The sequence below is a fragment of the Heterodontus francisci genome, chromosome 10 (genome assembly GCF_036365525.1).
Source record: "Heterodontus francisci isolate sHetFra1 chromosome 10, sHetFra1.hap1, whole genome shotgun sequence".
Classification (NCBI taxonomy): domain Eukaryota; kingdom Metazoa; phylum Chordata; class Chondrichthyes; order Heterodontiformes; family Heterodontidae; genus Heterodontus; species Heterodontus francisci.
The window spans coordinates 111,149,783-111,176,678 of NC_090380.1; the positions used below are offsets into that span (position 1 = coordinate 111,149,783).

Below are 26,896 nucleotides of genomic sequence, written 5' to 3' on the forward strand. Positions count from 1 at the left end.
GCTGTCTTTTAAATGCATGAATTACTCCTTGTGGATTATGCAATTACTGAAGTTCCACATTCTATCCACTCTTGGTGTAAAGAAATTTCTCCTGAATTCCTTATTGGCGACTAATTTATATCTATAACCTCTAGTTTTTGAATCTGCTAATGTGGAAGGATCTTCTCTATGTCTAGCCTATCAAACCCCTTCACCATTTTAAAGACCTCTATCAGGACACCAGGCTGTTCACTCTTTCCTGGTAGTTATGACCTCTCAGTTTCACAGAAGATTTGCACTATTTATACAGTCATGCTGTATCCACCTGATGTTACAGCCCAGACTTTTATGAAGACATTTCATTTCAAAAGAAAATCTATATTTAATAAAGAATGGGGATATTTCTAAGCCACAACTTAAACTGTTTGAGAAGACAGAGGTTTTGTGTTTGCAGCCTTTGCAAACTTTCAATTTCCATTGCAATAGAGAAACTAAGCTTATACAGGACAAAATGTCTGGGAAATTACGACACAATTCGTGCCACACCATTGTTACCGGGATGTGAGGGCCCTTGAGAGGGTGCGGAGGAGATTTACCAGATTGATTCCAGGGATGGTGGATTTTCGTTACAGAAAAGCTAGGGTTGTTCTCGATGGAGCAAATAAGATTGAGGAAGATTTGATAGATGTGTACAAGATGATGACAGGCTGTTCCCATTAACTGATGGTACAAGGAGTAGTGGACACAGATTGAAGGTTTTGGTCAAGAGATGCAGCCTCCACGGCCCAACCAGCCCACTGAAACACATTGCACCCCCCACACCAACAGACCCTGACCTTGTCTCGCTCGGACCCAGCCGATTTGTCCCCGGTGAGGCTCCATAAACTTACCTTTTTGTCGGGGCTGGCATCCTTCTTGCTCCACTTCCTGTCTGCAGTCCCAGCAGTGGCCACCGCTCCCGGTGACACTACGGCGACTGAGAACTGCTGGCCTCAGAGGGGTGGAAGCTCCGCCCAGGGCCAATTAAGGGCCTGGGCCACGTAAAATCGTAGCGTGGCTCCCAGGCCGAGTAGAGGCGGGCTCGCCCCCGACTTCTTGGCTAGTGGACGGGGCCTCCCACCCAATTTAAATTTCGGCCTATGACTCTATGACCAATGTGCCAATCAGCTGTTGGCCTCACAGGATTAGTGAAGAGTTCATTGGCATTTCATTTAGTGCCTGTCTTGCGGGTGTCTTTTCCTGACCTCATGCTTCCATGCATTTCTACCCAGTGGCTGCAGCATGGCTACTGGCAGGCTGCTAACTTTCACTGGTGGCCTTTCAGGATGCCCTCAAGCTGCTCTGGGCCTAGACGCCCTGGTTTTGGATTTCACCACCTCCACATGGACAGCAGCAGTCTGGGCTAGCTGGCTGAGAGGCAACGGAAAGGGCACTGCTGCAGCGGAAGTGGTGGGAGCATGAATGCTATCATTCTGAGAGAGAGAACAGCAGGTTAGTGTACCACAGAGCCACTACCACTCCCTCAGGGCAACACCTCAGCAATCTGAGTAATCTGCTGGAGCACAGATTGCTGGACTGCTGTGATAATCTACTGCCCCTTTGAGCATTAGTATCTGTAGCCACGTTGGCAGCAGTCTGAGACTGCATGGCACCAAACTGGGCCTGGATGGCAACAAGCATGGATCACATGGTGTTAGTCTGAGCTTCCACTACAGCACTCAGGCATTGGGTGGCTTCTGACTGTGTTGTAATGGAAGCTGAGACATCAGCCACCAGCTGCTACATCACGGTTGGGTCCACAAGTACAGTCAGGGGTTTGGCCACCACTTCCACACTGTAAAGGTTTGGCTTCAAACTCTGTGCAAAGCCCTGTGCCAAGTTGGAGCTGGACTCCTCCATGCTCCTTGACAGTAACAACAACTCTGTGGCAGGGCTGCCAATGAAACAAGCATCTCTGTGTACATGCCCATCAGCATTTTCCAGTGTGCCATCCCATCGGAATCCTCATTTGAGTTCTCCACAGCAGAACTATAGAACTACAACTTGTATTTATGTAGCTCTTTTAACATAATCAAAAATCCCAAGGTGCTTCACAGAGGCATTATAAAACATAATTAGACACTGAGCCATATTATGTGATATTAAGACAGAGGCCAGAATAGGCAGATCTTAAGGAGCATCTTAAAGAAGGAAAGCAAGGTAGAAAGATGGAGAGGTTTAGAGAGGGAACTCCAGAGCTTAAAGCCTAAGTAGATGAAGGTGCAGCCAACAATAGTGGAGCGATTAAAAATCTCAAGAGGCCAGAATTAGATAAGTGCAGGTATCTCAGAAAGTTGTGCGACTGCTCTCTACAGTTATGTGCAATCTTGCCCTGCAAGAGTGAGGGAAGAATGACAGTGAGTATGTTGCAATGCGTTCAGGTGATGTGCCTGCCATAGCTGAATAGCTGGAAATATGTGGGGAAGCAGCAGGCAGCATTGATGAGTGTTTGAGAGTGAAATGGAGTCTCTGAATGTTAGGCTTGAGTTCTGATTGTTGCCGATTGAGTGATAGGGATGATGGGTGTGTGGTGCATTGAGCAGCAAGAAAGGATGATGGTGCAGCAAATAGGAGATGTCATATGAAGATATATTCAATGACCTTGACCACCCTTGTGAGGTCATTGAACTTTTTCCAGCACTGCAGCTAGGTTATTGGGGTCAGACACCAGGAACTCAACTCTATGGCCACCTGCTTTCATTCCCTTCATAGGGTATAACCTGAGGGTCACCTGGCCCCTTGTGGAAACCTCACTTCTCTCCTCTTTTCCACAACCATGCATCCAACACCACATCTGAGAACCTGGGAGCTTTCTCTCTCACTCTCTGAGCTGTTGCTCCATGGCCAGTCTTCTTCCTTCCATTGAAGCCTTCCTGAGACTGTTGCAGTAGCTGCTGCAGACTATGTGCTGCTGCACTTTAAGAGGGGCATGCTGCCTTTAATAGGTCAGCTAGCCCCACACTAGCACCTCCCCCCCGCTGCCCCCATTGATCATGCAGCCAGTCAGCAGCATGTTTTTCAACTAGGCTTCATGACACAAGCATGTTAATGAGCAGGCAACATGAAGTTTGGCTGCTGCCTGCCTCAATGAGACCACGTGCGGGGTAATTGCATATCACGATCTCCTTTTTGAATTTCTTCCCCCCACTTATGAAAAATAATTTGAAATTGCGAAACAGCCAGGAAGTTGACAGCCCTGTTTGTATCCTTCCTTTACCCAAGCCTTTCCTCACCAGTTAGAATTTGCTGAAATTATCAACAGATCCTGAATTTGTTTGTGCTCTGTTATGTACAAGAATGCACCAACTTAAGCACTTAACAAACTTACCCTTAAAACTCTTCATATGATCCTCCAGGTTTGTTTTGAGCCACTGAGGTAGTCTAAGAGCAATTCTTCGGAGTATATTTTTCCATTATTGGTCTTGGGTTTTTGCTTCTCGCAGGCGATTATATGGCTGTGGGAAATGGTTGAAGGAAGAAGTACATAGTTACAAGACCCTGGCCATCATGAGTGTGGGGCAAGCTGGATGGACCAGCCTGGTCTTTTCCTGCCAGTCATTTTTGTGTAAAATGAAAAACTGCTTCAGCATTTCAATTCTGGGATGGTCCAACAGGAGACAAGTTCAGCATATGCAAATGAGCCAAAAAGAATTCTTATATATGCCACTGACGATTAGCTGTAATGAGTCAGACAGTTAGAGAAAGATGCTAGTGGAGTTCTCATGTAATAGGTTATAAATCCACTGAGATTTCTATTGGGTACAACCTGTGTTTTGAGCCTCAGTTTCTAACACGACACGTTAGTCTGCTAACAAAGATATTGGCAACTAAGAGCCAGTTAAATAGAATGAGTTAGTGTAGAAATGCTTAAAACTGATCTTGCTCAAAATCAGAACTGGGACTTATTATGAAAGTACTTCCATTTTTTGTTAAATTTTGAGAACTTGTATTTGTCTTGGGAAAATTGAAAAAGATTCCATGGATGTTTTTTTCACTGGGCTAATTGAAAAGACAGAGAGGTCTTGTTTGCAAACAACATGTACTGGAAGTCACCTGTCTTCATATAAATACTAGCAGGGGCTTTTTTGTTTGACTTGGAGACGATATTTACAGAAAAGTAACAGGCCAAGATTTATAGGGGTCAGGAGGCTTGACTCTTGAGATTGTTTTCGGTTTCGCTTTGGACAGTCAGTTGGAGTTTCAAAAAACTAGCCAGGAGAGCAGTCACCCCAGCTCAGCCTGTTCCATCTTTTTGAAAAGACTGACAGCTTCTCCATCTCTTTGAGAAGCTCTTAGGAGCGAGTATAAGAAATAAAGAAATTGATGCTACATTCATCCTGAAAGGCCCGCTTGAAAGCCCCGTTGCTGCATTTCTCCTTTTTCCTGACACAGCCTGAAAAGAACTGTTCTAAAAGATCCCAGTGACCCATCGACATGTACTCGGAGGCCAGGCTGTATGCCAGTTCTGGAACAGAACATATCGCATCTGCTGTTTCTTCAAGAATGAGCAAGTATTCAGCCCAAGTGTTTTTTTGTCTGTAATAGAGCTCTAAAAACAAAAATCCCTTTTTTCAGTTCACTGATGTATGTGTGTGTGTGAGTGTGAGGAGATAAGGTAAAAAGGGAACTTTAATATTTCAATCTATGTGTTTATGCTTTACTTCATTACTGGTCAAGACTTGTTTTATAATAAGCCAATAATTTTATTGTCTATTAAAGGAACCTGGTTGGTGTGTTTTATTCTGGGATAAAAATAGAACCTATGATTGACCGTATCAGTAAGTGGGATAAAATATAAATAAATGTTGTGACTCATGGGGAAATGGAACTAGAAAAGCAGTGCACTCCTTCTGCCTCAGTCGTAACAGACTTCCATCCAAGTCAAGCTGGTTAGACCAACATGACACAATTTGATTGTAAAGTTCAAAATACTAAACGTCCATCTTCATTTGATAAAACAGACCATTACTGCCAAATTGAAACAAAGTAAAATATGATCAGTGTCCATATAATTTCCTTGTCGCAATTGTTTGATTATCTTTTGTGCTGATATAGTCTTCAGGTGTATTTTTCTATATAATAACATGTTGCAAGGGTCATTTATCTTCAGACCATTAAATTTCCCAATCAACTTCATATTTTAAAGGAACTTGCAATAAATGAACAGGCTTCCATTTTCGCAGATTACTGTTCCAATTATAATTGGATTTGAATAGAATTCAAATTGAGAATAAGCCATGAGTAATAATTACAAGTCTAGCAGAGATCTGCAAAACATTTTTTTGTTATTCTTTCATGGGATGTGAGCGTCACTGACAAGACCAGCATTTGTTTCCCATCCCTAATTGCCCTTGATAAGATGGTGGTGAGCTGCCTTCTTGAACCGCTGCAGTCCATGTGGGGTAGGTACACCCACAGTGCTGTTAGGAAGGGAGTTCCAGGATTTTGACCCAATGACAGTGAAGGAACATTGATATAGTTCCAAGCCAGGATGGTGTGTGGCTTGGACGGGAACTTGCAGGTGGTGGTGTTCCCATGAATCTGCTGCCCTTGTCCTTCTAGGTGGTAGCTTTCGCGGGTTTGGAAGACGTTGTCGAAGGAATCTTGGTGAGTAGCTGCAGTGCATCTTGTAGATGGTACACACTGCTGCCACTGTGTGTCGGTGGTGGAGGGAGTAAATGTTTAAGGAGGTGGATGGGGTGCCAATCAAACGTTTTGTCCTGGATGGTGTCAAGCTTCTTCAGAGTTGTTGGAGCTACACTCATCCAGGCCAATGAAGCTTAGTCCATCACACTCCTGGCTTGTGCCTTGTAAACAGTTGACAGGCTTTGGGGTGGAATTAGTATCTTTAGTGCAACAGTGCTTCTTTAAATCCCCATTCCATGCCATTCTATCCTTCCCAAGCCATCCCTCTCATGCCAGACCCATTGCAGTCCTTTCATCCCTCCCATATCACCCTCATCCCACCCCTAATCCAATGCCACCCCTCCCCCACCCATGCCATTTTCCCCACCTCTGTCACTGTCGCTCCTTCTCCTACATGCCACCACATGCCCCACTCACTCCCATGTTATCTCCCCCCAAACCTCCTCCCATGCCATACCCCCATGCCCAACTCACTCCTGAACTGTCTCCCCTCCTTCCATATCACCCCTCCAAGGACCCCCCACTCCTCCCATGTCGTCCCCCCATGCCCTCCCTCCACTTCCATGCATTTCTCCCCCATCCCATTCTGTTACCCCCCCCGCAACACCTCCTTTGCCATCCTTTCTCATGCCATACTTCCCCAACACTCCCATGCTTTTCACCCCCCATCTCATTCCCCCAACACGTCCTCTCATTTTGCCCCCCACAGCTTTCCATTCCCCCCATGCCCAGGGGAGAGAGAGAGACAGTCAGCACCTCACCTGACTGTACCCCGGAGAAAGCGTGAGTACCGGCATCTCGCCTGACCGAACACTGGGGAGCTTACCTCCTGTTGGTTTTATTTTCCTGCAGTTAGGAAACATTTCCCTGAAACAACATTTATACACATTTTTCACTCACATCATCCCACTAACAAGAGATTTAATTTCCAATACTCACCTCCATCCCAGTTGAAAATGGTGCCAATAACTAAACCCAGGCACCACCTACCAAATAAACCCATCGACCTACATACCCCTAATTGTAACAGTTTATTGTAATATTAAGGTACTGAGTATACTGAATGTGAACATTTTTGATCCAATTGATAAAAGCCACCTGGAATAAAGGGGGAAGAAACCAACAAAACTGTCCGGGTAGACAAAACTATTACTACAGATAAGAAATACAAAACTAGCAATGATTATGTTTATCAACTTAGGAAAGGTGTAAAGATTTTTCAAATATAATAATTTTAAAAATTGCAGAAATTGTTCAGTTCTTTTACATTAATGAAAATGTTAACTAACCTAAAATTAATGTTGTTCCATTTGGCATTTGGCCCTGGCATCTTGGATGCAGCTACATTCACAAATTTGCAAACCACAAATTCGGATATTGGCTGCACTGGTTCTGATTCAAGGTTAGCAGTCCTAGCCTCCCCCACCGCCCTCCCATTCCCACGCCCCCTTCCACCCTTCCCCGTCCTCTCAGGACCTACCTGAATCTCATTACCAGACCGACTTCATCCCCAATAAGATGCCTTTGGATGGCCAATTGACATCCACAGCTCAAAACTGTGATGTATTTTGTGTGAGCCTTGGGCCCCTAGCTATTTCAGGTCTGAATTACATTTCCACCCCAGCAAAACCTACAAAATATTTCTGCTCTGCAAACAGTAAAGTGGATAGGCCAAACATTGACCCAGCGCAGAAGTTTAGTATGAAGGAATGTAGTTAGAAATTATTCTGTTAAAGACAAGATAGAAAACCTGCTGATATAGGGAAGTGTGGTGTGTTTGTTATTTTGTATTATTATATGAAAACAACTTGTACTGATTGAGTGAAGTGAACTCTTAATCGGTACATTAACCAGCTTAACAATTCATATCGAGACACATCTTACCAAATGAATTCCAAGTCTGACTTTGAATAATTGCAGACGACCCTTTGAAAGAGACTGTTATATATTGTTATACCATCTGTAAAGTGCTAGGAACTAACTGTTATGTGTAAGTGCCCGGGGGGAACCACATTCACAGCTACACTGGAGAGTCATGTATCGTGTAACAGGACACCAGCCTGGGGCGGTCCTATACCAGGGAGCATGGAAACTGAATGGAATAAACAAAGACTCCAGTCTTTCCAAGTCTAAAAGTGTGATTATTTCTAACATATGCGAACCAGAAACCAACCAAGAGACACGATATGGTGGCTCGAGTGTTTGTGAGTAGCTCCAAAATATTTTAAACAAATTTAATGCTGCATTACATTGAAACAAATTGACCAAAATTAAGGCCAGAGAGAGAGAGGGAGAAAAACTGAGTGAATCATACAAAAATGAAAAAAAATGAAATGTCGCCCGGGACCGGAATGAATGCACAACTACAGTCCATTATGATTTGGGAAGCTGATGATGTCATAGAGACATTTGAGAAGTTTAAACAAAAGTGCATATTGACATTCAGTAGTTTCCTAAAAGGCACAAGCGAAGAGGAGAGTGTCAGCTATGTCCTTCTGTGGGCGGAAGATAAAGGATTAAATTTATTTAACAGTTGGGAGCTAAGTGAAGAGGACAGCAGCATCCAGCCAAAATCTTTGAAAGATTCAGCATCCATCTCCAGCCAAAATCAAGCCATTGAATATCCTGATATGAACTTCAAGACCTCAGACAGGAACTCGGTGAGCCTATTGACAATTTTGTAGCAAGACTGAAAAATGCAGCCAAAAAATGTAAATCACATGGGTAGGCGGTGGCATAGTGGTAATGTCACTAGACTAGTAATCCAGCGCCCAGGCTAATGCTCTGGGGACATGGGTTCGAATCCCATGGCAGATGGTAAAATTTGAATTCAATTAATAAATCTGGAATTAAAAAGCTAGTCTAATGATGACCATGAAACCAGTGTCGATTGTTGTAAAAACCCATCTGGTTCACTAATGTTCTTTAAGAAAGGAAATCTGCTGCCCTTACCTGATCTGGCCTACATAATGATTCCAGGCCCACAGCAATGTAGTTGACTGTTAAATGCCCTCTGAAATGGCCTAGCAAGCCACTCATTTCAAGGACAATTAGGGATGGGCAATAAATGCTGGCCTACCCAGAGACGCCCATATCCCACAAATGAATAAAAAATGTCAGCTCTACCAGCTAATTTAATATTTAAAGAAATAAACAATAAAATTACATAAATACATTTCTTTTGCCCCTCTCCCACCCCCAACAACAATTAACTTAACTATTTGCCCTTCCCCTCCCAAACACGTACCTTTACCATCCGACCTTCCGCCCCCCGCAAACTGCGCAAAGTTTAAAGTACAACCCTTCCCACCATCCCCTACACCCATGATGTTAATTTGACCCCGTTCCCCTCACCCCCGCCCCCACGCTGATAAACTTACTTCCTCCCCCTTCCCCACCCCCAGTGTTACGTCTCGTTTCCGCGGACAGGTTCCGAAGGCGCATGACTGCCGGCCGCTGGGCCGAAGATTGCGACGGGCCATCAGTATTACGGGTATGTACATGTAAATGTAATAATCTTATTCATTTGCATATGCTGATTGTGGTCCCGTCGGCGAGTAGCAGGGAAGAGCCACCACGGTGCCTCGCGACCGCCAAGAGGATTGGGCCGGGCGGGCCCTGTCAGCGTCAAACTCAGTGGCAGGCCTCATCCAGAGCCGTCTTCAGGCTCCCCTGCCATGGATCCCGATGTCAAGGGCTCCTTAAAATCAAGTCCATGGTGTCCACATGCAATATAGCCAGGTGACCAGGAGGAAGTGAGACAACAACTCACTGAAGCACAGGTAAGAGGAGAGCAATGCTTCAACAAGCATGCAAAGTCCCTAACTGAGCTGTTGAAAGGACAAATTGTACATGTACAAGATCCATGTTCGATCTACAGTTGAGCTGGAGAAACAGAAAAGACCATCAACAACGGGGGAAACATCACTACCCAGTGAGACAGCAATAACGACATCACCAGCAAGTGACACAACATTAGCAATAGCAAGCATGACTCCAACAACAGCAGGAGCAACAAGCACATTGCCTGTGCAGCGTGCCAACTCACCACTGAGAGCAACAAATGCCAAATCTACAAGATGGAGGCGCAGCATCTTACCGCCTAAGCAATAGTGTGAATAATATTTTTAGAAAAGAATACCCACAATAAGAGACACTAAAAAGGAATTCAGATTATTTCCAAATTTTGGTTGATAATTTTCTTTAGTTTAGAAAAAGTTAATAACTGGGACAGTTATATTGATACAGGAACATATGTTTTTAAAGAAAGAGAGATATTATATATTGTTATACCATCTGTAACTGCTAGAAATTAATTATCTGGGAACTAATTGTTATGGGTAAGTGTTCTGGGGGGCACATTCACGGCTGCACTGAAGAGTCATGTGACATGGAACAAGACTTGGGGCAAATTTATACCAGGGAGCATGGAAGCTGAATGGAATAAACAAAGACTCCAGCCTTTCCAAGTCTAAAGTGCGATTATTTCTAACATATGGGAATCAGCGAACAACCAGGAGACATAATAGAGACCTAGTCAGATCAGAAGAGGATATTGCTGTTAAACTCCTGGGTTACACTGTCATACAAGTAGATATTGAGTAGTGTGAGGCAATTTTGAAATAGAAAATACATTTCTCAAAATGCAAGTGCTGTTGGGAAGGCTAGCGTTCATTGCCCACTCCCTGTACTGAGTTTGATACAACTGAGGCATTTGCTAGGACACTTCGGAGAGAAGTTAAAAGTCATCTAGGCCCAGACCACATAAGGGCAGTAGGTTTCCCATGGTTTTTTGAAAACAATCCAACACTTGGACTAATACCAACATTTGATGTCCAAATGTTTTATTTAAACTGAATTCACATTCTTAAACAACCATGTTGGGGTTTGAAAACATGTTCTTTACATTATTTAGTCCTGGGGAGGTGGTGCCGTAGTGGTATTGTCACTGGACTAGTAACCCAGAGACTCAGGGTATTGCTCTGGTGACATGGGTTTAAATCCCACCACAGCGGAAGGTGGAATTTGAATTCAATTAATAAAAATCTGGAATTTTTTTAAAAAGCTAGTCTAATGATGGCCATAAAACTATTGTCGATTATTGTAAAAACCCATCTGGTTCACTAAAGTTCTTTAGGGAAGGAAATCTGATGTCCTTACCTGGTCTGGCCTACATGTGACTCCAGACCCACAGCAATGTGGTTGATTCTTACATGCCCTCTGCAATGGCCTAGCAAGCCACTCAGTTTTATCTAACCGCTACGAAATCAATAAGGAATGAAACTGGACGGACGACCTGCCATTGACCTAGGCACCGTCAATGACAACGGCAAACCCAGCCCTGTCCACCCAGCAAGGTCCTCCTTACTAAAATTTGGGCGGTTGTGCCAAAGTTGGGAGAGCTGTCCCACAGACTAGTCAAGCGACAGCCTGACATTGTCATGCTCACCGAATCATACCTTACAGACAATGTCCCAGACACTGCCATCATCATCCCCGGGTATGTGTCCCATCGGTAGCAGAGTAGCATACAGTCGGGAGGGAGTTGCCCCGGGAGTCCTCAACATCGATTCCAGACCCCTGAAGTCTCATGGCATCAGGCCAAACATGGGCAAGGAAACCTCCTGCTGATTACCACCTACATCCCCCCTCAGCTGATGAATCAGTACTCCTCCATGTTGAACAGCATTTGGAGGAAACACTGAGGGTGGCAAGGATGCAGAATATACTCTGGGTGGGGGACTTCAATCTCAAAGGGTGACTCGGTAGCACCACTACTGGCTGAGCTGGCCGACTCCTAAAGGACATAGCTGCTAGACTGGCTCTGCAGCAGGTGGTGAGGGAACCAACAGGAGGGAAAAATGTACTTGACCTCGTCCTCACCAATCTGCCTGCCGCAGATGCGTCTGTCCATGACAGTATTGGTAGGAGTAACTACCGCACAGTCCTTGTGGAGACAAAGTCCCATCTTCACATAGCCTTCCCAACAGCACTCCATTGTGTTGTGTGATACTGCTACTGTGCTAAATGGGATAGATTTCGAACAGATCTAGCAATACAAACCTGGGCATTCATGAGGCACTGTGGGCCATCAGCAGCAGCAGAATTTTACTCAACCACAATCTGTAACCTCATGGCCTTACCATCAAGCTAGGAGACCAACCCTGGTTCAATGAAGAATGCAAGAGGCATACCTCAAAATGAGGTGTCAGCCTGGTGAAGCTACAACCCAGGACCAGTTGCGTGCCAAACAGCAGAGGCAGCGATAGACAGAGATAAGCGATCCCATAACAAACGGATCAGATCTGGTCTGCAGTCCTGCCACATCCAGTCGTGAATGGTGGTGGACAATTAAACAGTTACCTGGAGGAGGTGACTCCACAAATGTCCCCATCCTCAATGATGGGGGAGCCCAGCACATCAGTGAAAAAGATAAGGCAACAATCTTCTGCCAGAAGTGCGAAGTTGATGATCCATTTTGGCCTCCTCCTGAAGTCCTCAGCAGCACAGATGCCAGTCTTCAGCCAATTTGATTCACTCCCCATAATATCAAGAAATAACTGGATACTTTAAAGCCATGGGCCCTTACAAAATTCTGGCAATAGTACTGAAGATCTGTGCTCCAGAACTTGCTGCGCATGCAGCCAAACTGTTCCATTACAACTGTAACACTGGCATCTACCCAACAATGTGAAAAATTGCCCAGGTTTGTCCTGGACAAAAAAAGCAGGACAAGTCCAACCTGGCCAATTGCTGCCCCATCAGTCGACTGTCAATCATCAATAAAGTGATGAAAGGTGTCATCGACAGTGCTATCAGGCAGCACTTGTTTAGTAATAACCTGCTCACTGACGTTCAGTTTCGGTTCCACCAGGGCCGCTCAGCTCCTGACCTCATTACAGCCTTGGTTCAAACATGGACAAAAGAGCTGAATTCAAGAGGTCAGGTGAGAGCATTTGACCGAGTATGCTTCAAGGACCCCTAGCAAAACTGGAATCAATGGGAATCAGGGGGAAAACTCTCCACTGTTTGGAGTTGTACCTAACGTAAAGGAAGATGGTTGTGGTTGTTGGAGGTCAATCATCTGAGTCCCAGGACATCACTGCAGGAGTTCCTCAGGGTAATGTCCTAGGCCCAACCATCTTCAGCTGCTTCATCAATGACCTTCCCTCCATCAAAAGGTCAGAAGTGGGGATGTTCGCTGATGATTGCACAATGTTCAGCACTATTATGGGTGGCACGGTGGTGCAGTGGTTAGCACCGCAGCCTCACAGCTCCAGGGACCTGGGTTCGATTCTGGGTACTGCCTGTGTGGAGTTTGCAAGTTCTCCCTGTGACCTTGTGGGTTTTCGTCGCGTGCTCCAGTTTCCTCCCACAGCCAAAGACTTGGAGGTGATAAGTAAATTAGCCATTGTAAATTGCCCGTAGTGTAGGTAGATGGTAGGGAATATGGGATTACTGTAGGGTTAGTATAAATGGGTGGTTGTTGGTCAGCACAGACCCGATGGGCCGAAGGGCCTGTTTCAGTGCTGCATCTAAAAAATAAAAAAATAAATTTATGACTCCTCAGATACTGAAGTAGTCTGTGTAAAAATGCAGCAAGACCTGGACAATATCCAGGCTTGGGCTAATAAGTGGCTAGTAACATTTGCGCCACACAAGTGCCAGGCAATGACCATCTCCAACAAGAGAGAATCTCTCCATCTCCCCTTGACATTCAATGGCATTACGATTGCTGAGTCTCTCACTATCAACCTCCTGGGGGTGACCATTGACCAAAAACTGAATTGGAGTAACGATATAAATACCCTGATGACAAGAGCAGGTCAGAAGCTAGGAGGCCTGTGCCAATAACTCACCCCTGAGTCCCCAAAGCCTGTCCACCATCTACAAGGCACAAGTCAGGAGTGTGATGGAATACTCTCCACTTGCCTGGATGGATAGAGCTCCAACAACACTCAAGAAGCTCGACACCATTCAGGATAAAGCAGTCCGCTTGATTGTCACCCCATCTACCACCTTCAACATTCACTCCCTCCACCACTGACACACAGTGGCAGCAGTGTGTACCATCTACAAGATGCATGGCAGCAATGCACCAGGCCTCCTTAGACAGCATCTTCCAAACCTGCGACCTCTACCACCTAGAAGGACAAGGGCAGCAGATGCATGGGAACACCCCACCTGCATGGGAACACCACCACCTGCAAGCTCCCCTCCAAACCACACATCATCCAGATTTGGAACTATATCGTCATTTCTTCACTGTTACTGGGTCAATATCCTGGAACTCCCTTCCTAACAGCACTGTGGGTGTACCTACCCCACATGGACTGCTGCAGTACAAGAAGGCAGCTCACCACCACCTTCTCAAGGGCAATTACGGATGGTAATAAATGCTGGCCTAGCCAGCGGTGCCCACATCCCAGAAATGAATATTTTTTTTAAATGGCCTTGATGACTAACATATCCTAACACACTCCAGAATATAAGAGACATGGGATCTTCTTTTGAGAGTGAACCTCAAAAGAGACTGCCAGCAGCCGATGCGTACCACCATTATGAGGTTAAACTCACAAAAGTATGTTTTCGAAACATAGTCCCTTTAATCATTTGCAATCTAATAAATCACAGTGAGTGAATTTGAAATATTCATTTATTTCTACTGCAGCCCCACAGATACCAAGTAATAAAAAAGTTAGCACATATGTAAATCACTCAACGCCTCCATTATTTCCTCAAGCAATTGGTGTGGCACAGAAGACAGGCTCAAGAGGCTTTGAAGAGTGGTGCTTCCAATTACAAGCAGAGATTTGAAAGGGCCCATGCTGGGAAAATTAATCTTCCATCTATTGTGCGATAAGATTGTTCAAGTAGTTGTGTCTGGTAATTTCTCCAAGGGTGGCCTGTTTTGTGCTGGATAAAAGATGATAACATAAATAGTCTTCAACATATTTAGCCACTGTTCTGTGAGGGTTACCTCCTGTTGCCTGTACAGCTCACTCTTAAAATTGGGTAGGAGTTGTTGCTTGGAGATGTTTATATAGGCCAGTCTATTTTTATCACGGCACCGAGACTGTTCTTAAGAAACATCTGTCAGAATAGAGATGACGGGAGTGATTTGGTGGTGATGATTTAAACCACGAAAGGATGGGACAGGAATGGACTTGGTTAAATGTTGCTCTGGGTCTGTTTTCAGATCCAGACTCTGCACCGGGCAACCAAGTGCGTGACTAAACCGAGAACCCCGGCAGCTTGCTCAGACTTTTTCAATGAGGCCAAAGGCCCAATTTTTGGTTGTCTCAGGTCTATGACTTGCAGTGTGTGCTGGATGCACTCAGTCAAATTTCTGCCCCCTGTCTATCTTATGAAAGCCCTTCTTTTTTAATATTCTTTTTTATGAGGACTCGTATTTTAGAATTATGGACATGGGTTCATTGGGAATACTGAAAAGGTTCCATGGCTGTGTTTTATTACAAGGGTCACTGAGAGGTCTTGTTCGGAAAAAACTTTCACTGGATGTCACATTCCTTAAGCTCAATAATCAATAGAAAACTTGGTGGCTTGGGGGAGATGTTTACAGAGAAGTGACATGTCAAGATTTATGGTAGTCTGAAGGTTTCATTTTTGGGATATTGTTTTGGTTCAGTGGGGGTGTGGACTGTGTTGAAAGCAGTTGGTTTTGTAGCCTCCTGAAAAACACACAGCTTGTCTTTCTCTACTTCTTTGAAAAAGCCCTGCAAATCCAGTGTGTGAGAACTAAACCCCGGATGCCACATTTCTCCTGAGACACTCCTGGAAGGCTTGCCAAATTAAATCTTGACATTGCCTGAAAAGAACTGCTCGAGAAACGATCTCATTGATCTGTCTACATGTACTTAGATGCCAGACTGTATCCTATTTTTGGGACACAACATATTTCATGTGTTTTCTTCAAGAATTAACAAGTATTTGGCCAATGTATTCTTTTTTGTCTTTTTTTTGTAAAAGACCTCTGCAGAGAGAATTTTTTCTTTAACCAGTGTGTGTGTGAGTGTATGTGTTTGATATTTAAAAAGGGAATTTTCATATTTCAATCTGTGTGTTAATGCTTTGCTTCTTTACTGGATAAGTCCTGTTTTATAATAAACAGATAATTATGTTGTTTATTACAGAAACCTGGTTGGCGTATTTTATTCTGGGATAAAGAGTAGAGTTTGTGATTGACTGTATTGGTAACTGGATAAACGTTTAAATATATTGTTACAAGTGTTACCATTTTTTTTAATTTTGAGGATTTGTGTTTTAAAACTGAAGAATTCCATAGATGCTGGAACTTAGGGTGTTTTTTAAAAAAGGTGGTCACCAGAAGGTTTGGGACTGAGTTTGAACTGTAAACAGTTACTGGAAGGCACCTGTTTTCAAAATAAAAAGCCAGCAGGGGTTGTTTTTGACTTGGAGAGATGTTTAAAAAGGAGTGACAGGCCAAGATTTATAGCCATCAGGAGGAATTTACTTCTGGAAAGTTTTGGTTTCAATTTGAACTATTAAAAAAAGTCAGTTGATTGCCTGCAACAGAAGAAGACCCTGCCAGCTCAGCATTTTTCTCTTGGAAAGAAATCCTTCATCAAGTGTGTTTCCTATTTCCTCCTATATTTGAAGTAACCTTTTGCTGCTACATTTCTGCTATAAGACCTAACTGAAACCTCCTGTGGCTGTATCTCTTGGAAAGCCGACTCAAACTGATCTTCAACATTGTCTGGAAGAAACTGTTCTGGGAAGATCCTAGTGACAGCCGCCTATTCGCATTTGAGACGCCAAACCAAAACAAAGGACATTTTTCCATACCTTCTTTTCAGCCTAAGTGTTTATTTTTATTCCTTCTATTTCAGTGCACTCCTCCCACCTCAGTCATTACAGTTTAGCAGAGACCACAGGACCAAGCCAATTTAGATGGCTCGCCTGCGCAGGTTGGTATCCTGGGCAGTTGGTTGCTGAGTGGTGCCAGCATAGAACTTGTCAGCAAATGAATCCAGTTGCACAACTGGTGAATGGCACCTGGCTTCAAGAAAACCAGAAAAAGAAAACAAAAGGAAAAAAATAAGCATTACTGTCTCTTAATGAGTTAATGCAGTAAAAACACCATCCAAGGTCATTGTGCCCGAGGAATGACATAACAGAAATTATTTTCCACGGAACCTAAGCAACAAAAAGTCATATATTCCTTGGCGTCATCGAAACCCAACATTGCGTGAATAATAGATTTTGTTTTTTTTCTATGGCTGATTCCCTTCCTCCAGCATTTATTTCTTTTAGTATCCATTAGTATTACAAATTCAGTAATGGTCGAAGAAACTCGGGCTGTGTTTCATCACTGTATTGAATGCTGGATGAGATATGTGCTCATATATCCATTAACAACCTCAATAAATTCTCGTGCTAGGTGTAAATCATCATGCTGTCTTGACTTTCTCGAACTCTGGTGGGTCATAAATTCCCTGGGGTGAGGGAAGTATGGAAGTAATATCTTGGGATCACTATCACTTCCACATTCATCATCACTTCCAAACTGCAAGCCATCCTGGCTTGGAGGTACATCGTCGTCCCTTCATCATCAGTGGGTCAGAATCCTGGAACTCCCTCCCAAACCACATTACAGGAGACCTTCATCACAAGGACTGTGACAGATCATGAAGAAGGTACACCACCACCTTCTCAAGGAAACTGGGGATGGACAACACATTCACCTGGTCCAGGGATACCCATACTCCAAGAACAAATTAAATCAGGAGGAATGGGTAATATAATGGGTAGATCACCATGGGGAACACTATGGGGTCAATGTTCAGGCACCCTCCCCTGGCGTTAACGATGTGGTAATGCCCTCAAAATGGGGTTGGTCCCCTTTAACACCAGCAATGCAGAGGCTCCATTTTGAAAGGGGGTCTACCAATGGGTTTCCAAAGCACCTGCCTGTTTTAGGCAATAGGCCCTTTTTAATCTGCGAATTGCTGTCCTTTGAGGCAAATAGAACCCCAGCCGTCAGTTTAGATGGGCACTGGGAGGAGTCTGCTCATTCCAACTAGTTCCAAGGTGATGGCAGAGAAGAGGCTCTGTCAAAGGTAATTCCGTTATTTTTGTGGGCCCTGGTGCAGCAGGAGTCACCCTCAAAATAATTGTGGCTGCCGGTGCCCCAAGACCCCCAACCACACCGACATCCCCGCCCCACACCACCTCCCTAGAGGCAGCTCTGGCCCGATTTCCAGTCTTCAAGCAGGAAAGTGCCTCAGGATGCCGGTTTGGCACTCCTGCCAATGTGAAATCAGGCCAGGCGCACAAAATCACAGAGTTGGAAGGAGTGGGTGGGCCTCTTTGCCTCTTGTCCTATCCTTCCATCTTCCTTTCTAACTAATTATCACTTCAGTTCCAGCGGGCAGAGGCTGCCCAAAATTGAGAGCTAATTTGGCACACACATGGTAAAACCCATTCCTAGAGATAGATGTATGGGGAATCACTGCCATGTACTCAGAGTCACTCCTCTGATGTTGGTGCGGCATAGGTTCACTGACTGACCCAATAAAATATGACACGCATTCTATTCCCCCAGCACCGATATCCATCACTTCGAGCGCAATGACATTCTCTGCCACATCTGTAAGCTAGACCCCCACCTGCCAAGAATAAGCAATATTAATTTTGTCATATGAACATTGATTTGAAAACTGTTGCTGAAGAAAGGACTTGTTCAAAAAAATCACGAGGTCCCTGGCTGGAAAGACATTTGAATATTAACAGACAGTGCTTGTGGAGACAAAGGGGTTACTTCCCTTATCCAATTTAATCCAATGGACTTTGAGAACCAGGTATTGTGAGTAAGAAGAGACATTCTAGGGTCGGCTAAGACCAGAGAATCTACAAACAGTTGTGGCCAGACCAGCTGGTCATGTGACTAGCCTGCTTGGCAACCTGTTTTTTTCTGAATTGTACAGTTTGAACTCAGAGTGTCTATTTGCTCCTGGACTGAAACAAACTCTCCTGGCTAGCTCGCCACAGCCACTCGTGTCTGTCTCTCCATCTCTTTCTCACAAAATTCAAAATCTACTGAAGACACATGAACCCCAAGAGAGAAAAGTCTCCGACAGCGAACAAGGTTTAAGAAGAATACTGGGGCCCAACGAAAAGCAAGATCTACCTACTATTAAGGACTCAACAGTCTTCAGAGATTGCCTCAAACCTTTCCACTTTATTTCTTCTGCTCTGTTCTGTCTCTATCTGCATGTGTCTATCGTGTATGCATGCTAGCGTGGGCGTGTTGTGCATCAGTAGGCATTAACTGAATTAGAGTTTAAGTTCAATAAATTTCAACCTAACTTCTTTAAACCTAAGAAAATCTGTTTGTGTTGGTTTCTTTGCCTTATAATTGGAAAGCAGTGAACAAGGATTTACCAAAGGAGAGCTAAAAACACGGTGTGTTTAAAATAAAACCCTGTTCAAGTAAAACCAGGTGAAAGCTGTGAGGGACTCCTAGACCCTTTCTCACTTGGTCATGACAATATTTTTTTAGAAACAGCTTAAATGACACTGCTATGAGTTCAGAGAAACAGGGTGGTAACAGAGCTGAAATCACGCTGGTCAGCTTTATTGGTCTGTTCCCACCCCACAACCATTTTATCTCAGCCAGATCCTGCCCACGAGGTTTTGTCCCTCACTGTGCTGTTCAGGCATCTGGGTCACTCAGATACTCAATGGAGCCACCCATAAGAACAGGAGGAGGCTATTCGACCATTCCTGCCTGTTCTGCCGTTCAAGATGGCTGATCTGTATCTTAATTCCATTTACCTGCCTTGGCTCCATATCCCTTCAGAAAGAAAGAATAAAAGACTTGCATTTATTTAGCACATTTCATGACCACAGGATGGCTCAAAGCATTTTACAACCAATGGAGTATGCAGGTCCAACAGGCGGTAAAAAAGGGAAATGGTACGTTGGCCTTCATAGCAAGAGGATTCGAGTACAGGAGCAGGGATGTCTTGTTGCAATTACCCAGGGCCTTGGTGAGGCCACACCTGGAACATTGTGTGCAGTTTTGGCCTCCTGATCTGAGGAAGGATGTTCTTGCTATAGAGGGAGCGCAGCGAAGGTTTACCAGACTGACTTCTGGGATGGCAGGACTGACATATGAGGAGAGATTGAGTCAGTTAGGATTATATTCACTGGAGATCAGAAGAGTGAGGGGGGATCTCATAGAAACCTATAAAATTCTAACAGGACTTGACAGGGTAGATGCAGGAAGGATGTTCCAGATGGTTGGAGAGTCCAGAACCAGGGGTCATAATCTAAGGATATGGGGTAAATCTTTCAGGACTAAGATGAGGAGAAATTTCTTCACCCAGCAAGTGGTGAGCCTGTGAAATTCATTACCACAGAAAGCAGTTGAGGCCAAAACATTGTATTTTTTCAAGAAGGAGTTAGATATAGCTCTTGGGTCTAAAGGGATCAAAGGGTATGGGGCGAAAGCAGGAACAGGTTACTGAGTTGGATGATCAGCCATGATCATAATGAATGGCGGAGCAGGCTCGAAGGGCCGAATGGCCTACTCCTGCTCCTATTTTCTATGTTTCTATCTTTCTATGACTACTTTTGAAGTGTCACTGATGTAATGTATGAAACACAGCAGCCAATTTGTGCACAGCAAGCTCCCACAAACAGCAATGGATAATTGGATAAATACTTTTGCACACTATGGTGTGCCGTAGACGTGACCTCTGATGTCATGATATGTAAATAAAGGCTTTTGGCAGTAGCCATTTTACACACCGCATGGAACATGGGGGTGAATTTTATCCTGGCGGTGGGCTCTTGACGTCTGGAAAAAGCGAGGTGAGATTCCCGGAAGTTCCGCCCTTGGAGAGCTGCTGGCCAGTCAGAGGCCAGCAGCTGCAGTGGCACCGCAGAGGCGGTAGTTCCTGCAGGAGGAGCACCTTCCGGAGGCCGAGGAACCTCATTGGAACCAAGCCTCAGGTAGGTCAGCGCAGGAGACGTCTCGTGGAGGGGGTGGGGGGTGCGGGTTGTGATGGGGGCGGAGGTTCGGCAGCAAGGGCAGGGGGGTGGCTCTCAGGGGGCCCTCACTTCCCGATGCTGGGTCCCTCTTTCATGCACTGTGCCTTTTAATGAGGGACCACCACTCCCCCTCCCGAACTCCGAGACAGGAAGCAGCCTGCACAGTTTTCTGTGCCATGCTACCCGTGCGGCGACAGGGCCGCTCACCGCTCGGTTAATTGCGGCTGCAGCGGGAAAAGGCTCTTAATTGGGGATTAATTACTCAGTTAAGGGCCTTAATTGACAGTGGGGCAGGAAGGCTGTTCACAGGCCTTCCCGCCCTGGACTAAATTTGGCAAGGCGGGTTGGTGGCGGGATCACCCCCTTCCCCCCATCACCATCCCACCTGATTTTATGCTCTCCCCGCCTCCAAACCCACAGTGGGGGAGAGCATAAAATTCTGCCCATGGTGTCAGAAGTGAGTAGCCGGGATTTGAGAGGCTTTTGACAGCTGTAAGAGAGACAGCAGATGTGCAAAACATGTGCAAAACATCAGAGTTTCAAACAGCTCCTGTCTGCAACTTTGCACATGACATCAACAGCTGGATAAGTCATTATGGCTTTGAATTTTCCAGCACCTGCTCCTTTGGACATGAAGGGAGATTTGAGGGGAAATTGGCAATTCTCCCAGTCTCAATGGCAGAATTATGAGATTGCCACAGACCTGGATAAGAAACCCAAACAGATAAAAATAGCTACTCTGTTATCATTGATGGGGAAGGAGTGTTACAAGCTTTATTGCACCCTAGATCTCACTGAGGGGAAGAAAAGCAAGACTTATGGGATTTTGGACACTGCGAAGACCCACTTTGAACCCTCTACTAATGTCGTTTATGAACGTTTTTTGTTTAAGATTAGAGCTCAGGAAGAGAGGGAGAATATTGACCAGTATGGGACTGTTTTGAGACATCTACCTGAGTCTTGTGAGTTTGGGCAATTGAAGGATGATCTCATCAGAGATAGGACTGTCATAGGAACAAGAGATCCCACTGTAAGAGCATGTCTACTGAGAGAAGAGAAGTGTACTCTCAAGAAAGCTATTGACATGTGCAGAAGCTCTGAGGTGGCTAATCAACAGCTGAAGAGTATTGATGAGCGAACTGATGAGGCTGTGCACTATACTGAGAGGCAGTCCAAGTCTTCCAAGCACAAGTCAATGATGAAAAGGAGGGACAACTTTCAGAAGGAACAGGAGAAAGGTTAAGGCCAGTGTACTGGGTGTAAATACTGTGGGGGGTGGGGGGGTGCACCAAAGAGGCATGTCCAGCGTGGGGAAAGCAGTGCTCTCACTGCGAGAAGCTGAACCACTTTGCTCCTAAGTGTTCTGATCGATAGAAGGAAAGCAAGCCTGTAAAGAAGGTGAATGGAGAGATGTTCGACGATGATTCTGACGAATCACTCCACATCCTAGAGCATGTTGGCGCTGTCAAGCCTCAAGGTAGAAAGCGCTTTGTGACTATTGGAATGATAACTGCAAAAGGAGAGCATCAAACTGGGGGCTAAATTTTATTAGCGTGCCACACATCTAACTCGGCAGCCTTACGACACGGAAGCGCTGCCACTGAGTACATGTGTGACCTCTGATTTCATGATATGTAAATAAAGGCTTTTGGCAGTAGCTATTTTTCACATAACATGGAACAATAATCAGCAGATAATCTTAATATTCTTAATATCCTTGGCTAGCAAAAATCTATCGGTTTCAGCTTTAGCTTGTGGAATTTAAATTTAATTAATAAATTCAATTAATAAATACATTTAATTAATAAATTCAGTTAACTGATAAGAACATCTGGAATTGAAAGCTAGTCTCAGTAATGGTGCCATGAAACTATCATCAATTGTCATAAAAACACATTTGGTTTACTGATGTCTTTTAGGGAAGGAAATCATCCATCCTTACCTGGTCTGGCCTACGTATGACTCCAGACCTGCAGCGATGTGGTTGACTCTTAACTGCCCTCTGAAATGGCCTAGCAAGCCACTCAGTTGTCAAGGGCAATTAGGGATGGGCAACAAATGCTGGCCTTGACAGTGACTCTCACATCCCATGAGAGAATAAAAAAAAAAATTAGGCAGCTTTTTGTGCGAGGTTCACACTTCCACCATCCTTTGTGTGAAGAAATGTTTCTTAAATTCTCTCCTGTATGGTCTAGCTCTGATTTTAAGGTTACATCCCCTTGTATCCAATTGTTACAGACTGCCCACCAATGTAGAAAGTTTTTCTCTATCAACGCTATCATTTCCTTTCAAAATGCTAAATACTTTTGTCAAATCAGGCCTTAATCTTCTATATTCTAGGGAACACAACCTAGTTTATGTGGACTCCCCTCATAATTAAACACTTGGCATCCTGATAAAATTCTGGGGAATCTGCACTGTGCTCATTCCTGGGCCAACATATCTTTTCTAAGGGGCAGTGCCCAGAAATGTACACAGTACTCCAGATGTGGTCTGTCCAAGGCTGTAGCAAAACTTCCTCCCCTATTCTAGCACTCTAGATGTGAAGGCTAGCATCTAATTAGCCTTTTTCGATCATTTTTGTACCTGACCATTACATTTTAGTGATCTGTTTACATGGATCCCTAAACCTCTTTGAACTTCAAAATAAGAGCAAAATACTGCAGATGCTGGAACTCTGAAATGAGAACAGAAAGTGCCAGAAATCCTCACCAGGTCTGGCAGCATCTGTGTAGAGGGAAACAGAGTTAATGTTCCAAGTCTGTGTTCTGATAAATGGTCACAAACATGGATCGTTAACTCTGTTTCTGTCTACACAGATGCTGCCAGACCTGCTGAGGCTTTCTGGCACTTTCTGTTCTCATTTCAGAGTTCCGGCATCCACAATATTTTGCCCTCATCTGCATGTTTGGGTGGATGTAAAAGATCCCATGGTGCTATTTTGAAGAAGATCAGGGGAGTTATCCCTGGTGTCCTGGCCAATATTTATCCCTCAATCAACATCGCAAAAACAGATTATCTGGTTATTACTACATTGCTGTTTGTGGGAGTTTGCTGAGTGCAAATTGTCTGCAGCATTTCCTGCATTACAACAATGACTGCACTTCAAAATTACTTAAGTGGCTGTAAAGTGCTTTGGGATGTCCTGTGGTTGTGAAAGGTGCTATATAAATGTAAGTCTTTCTATTTCTTAGCTTTTTGCTATCTAAAAAAACTCACAAATCCTTTTTTTTCCACCCAAAATACATGACTTTGTCACACTGTGGCCTATAAGGTTGCCAAGCCTCCACAATAATCCTAAAGTCTCCTGGAACTGAAGATTAATCTCCAGGACACTGCTGCAAGCAACCACCTGGAGAAAAAAAACATTAAAATAAGAAAATGTTTTTGTTTCATTTTCTTCGAACATATAAAAATATGAGGAAACAAAGACTGTTAGACTGACAGTCAAGATTAATCCAATCAAGTATCAAAGAGTCTGTTCGCTTTTCAATTGGCTGTGGGAAGGTAGTGGTGCCTGGAGGATGGACCAATGGTGGAAGTATCTGGGTGGGCAATAGGAGGTCACGTGATGATATGTCCAGGAATACACCCAACTAGCATTTACGACCTTACTGATCTGTCAAGTTGAAAGAAGCTTTGGCTTGTTGGTATGCGCAAACTTAACTGAGGCCGTTATTTGGAATACACAAACATGATATGAGTCTATTCAACCTAACCAATTAGCTCGGCCTTCCTGCAGGTTTCTGTAAAATGCTTATTATTTACATTATAAGCATTTTGTTTTCAAGTCTGACCTCTCTAGGTGTCTGAGTTCCAGACCCTAGCAACACCAGAAATAAAATAGATTTATGCTCCCAACAGTGATTATATTCACTAGATATTCAAAGACCACTAATTTACATAATATATTCAGGTTATTTTTCTTAATTTCATTCGATCCCTGGATCTGCCAGAAACCCAGGTCCAAATCGTTCTATTTTAATCATTAAGCAGAGTATTCACTGTATCAGTTTTGTCTTTTGACGTCCCATTGCAAATAAAAATATTTTTAAAACTGACAGTTTGTGAAGCCACTGTAACTGAGGCGAGCATTCCCTGTCATCACCAGTCAGTTCCATGACTGCGTGTTGGTGCCAATTGAATGGTACACTATTATAAATAAACCAGCTTGCAATATTTAATGTCAGCCATCCTGAAAATAAAAAAAAATAATTGTAATATATTCAAAACAAAAAAAAAACAGCTGTTGTCACCTCAATCTGGCATCTCGTTAGGCAAATCAACAGTCAGGTGTTAGGAAGACTTATGCAGACTAAGAACATGTTGGCCCAGCTTCCCAGCCTATGCTGTATAATCTGATCTCAGTTATGGCTGCAATCATTCTCAGCACCCTCTTGATTTAGAAAGTGTAAAATAAGCTCAAGGCTCGAGCTATTAATCACCACACCCTGAAGAAATGTGTGTGGGTGTAAGAACAGAATTTAACTGCCTTAAACATTCACTCCCTCCACCACTGGCACACAGTGGCAGCAGTGTGTACCATATACAAAATGCACTGCAGCAACTCACCAAGGCTCCTTCGACAGCATCTTCCAAACTCGTGACCTCTACCACCCAGAAGGATAAGTCCAGCAGATGAATAGGAACATCACCACCTGCAAGTTCCCCTCCAAGTCACACACCATCCTGACTTGGACCTATATCGCCGTTCTTTCACTGTCACTGAGTCAAAATCCTCGAAGCCCCTTCCTAACAGCACTGTGGGTGTGCCTATGCCACATAGACAGCAGTGGTTCAGGAAGGTGGCTCACCACCAAGTTCTCAAGGGCAATTAGGAATGGGCCTTGCCAGCGATGGCCACATCCTAATTGAGATCCTGATGTTGCCCTTGCCGCTGCACTGACAGTCATCAGGCAGCTACTAGTGGCTGGCAGTACAATAGGTTTTGGGCCTCAGACCCAGTGTCCTTACACTCACAGCTAATTATTGGGCAGAACCAACCCGGCTGGAATCCAAATAGAGGAGCTGAAGAACAGGGGAAGTATGGGAATAATCAGATAGCTCTTTTGAAGAACCGAAACAGGTACAATGAGCCAAATGGCCTCCTTCAGTGCTGTAACAGTCTATGATTCAGATCCTCAGAAAAAAGGGGTGATTTCTTCAATTGATCTGGGAGTAGATATGAGCGGAGATTCTCTCCTCATTCCTGATTCAGGTTGGTCCAGTTGTCAAGTGACCCCTTTGAGTTCAAGTTGTTTTGTAACGAGAAGTAAAACCAGACAATGTCAGAATTACTGCATCTGAGAAGGTGAAGAGGCGCTGATGTTTCATCAAAATGTGGATAGTAATTGGTTTCTGGAAGTCACAGTATTCTGCTTTGTTGACCTTGGTGAATCCTTGCACTCATTTGCCCTTTCTTTTTCTCCCTTTTACAATTCTAATTCACTCTAGTTCCTCCTGTAATTCATGTGCCCAAGAGGTCAGCAAATGCAACGGCAGATCGTCACGAGTCCGTAATGCTGATGTGTACTGCGACCGGCTCTCCAGAACCCAGTATCAGCTGGTACAGGTAAGAGGTAGGCTGTGTTTGATGCCAACCCTCCAGGACTATCCTGGAGCCTTCAAGAATTAAAGATCAATCTCCTGAAAAAAAATGTGCATTTGCTTTGTACAATTGTATTAGTTTATAGAGTTGAGAGAGGGTGGAGAGAAAAGCTTTTTACTGGTGAGGCAGTTGGAAATGAAACCTCCAGGAAGATGTCCAACCAGAGTTGGCAACCCTGGGGAAGGTTAAGCCTCAGCTTTAATAGTAACCCAACTGGAAGACCAACTCTGACTACAAATCAAGTAATGCAAACAGAATGTGTGTACTACCAGCCACAGCTTAAGAATTGATTTTGAACGCTTGCAGGTGATGATTTTGTGAGCTGAAAAAGACTCAAGCACAGAGCCTGTTGAGAGTTGGGTGAACTCCTGACTTGGAAATATATTACCGTTCCTTCACTGTCGCTGGATCAAAAACCTGGAACTCCCTCCCTAACAGCACTGTGGGTGTACCTGCACCAGATGGACTGCAGCTGTTCAAGAAGGCAGCTTACCACCACCTTCTCAAGGGCAATTATGGATGGGCAACAAATGCTGGCCTAGCCAGTAACACACATATCCCATGAAATGAATTTAAAAAATGCGA

At 44.2% G+C, this 26,896-nt stretch overlaps 1 protein-coding gene across 3 annotated transcripts in view; it reads left to right on the top strand.

Moving 5' to 3' along the window:
• Positions 1-26,896, top strand: part of LOC137374715 (neural cell adhesion molecule 2-like) — a 1,514,570-nt gene that overhangs the window by 1,072,610 nt on the left and 415,064 nt on the right. For all 3 annotated transcript variants that reach the window (XM_068041260.1, XM_068041261.1, XM_068041262.1), the window contains exon 6: positions 26,158-26,275. In XM_068041260.1, coding sequence (XP_067897361.1) covers positions 26,158-26,275 — 118 coding nt within the window. The remainder of the gene's footprint in view (positions 1-26,157; positions 26,276-26,896) is intronic.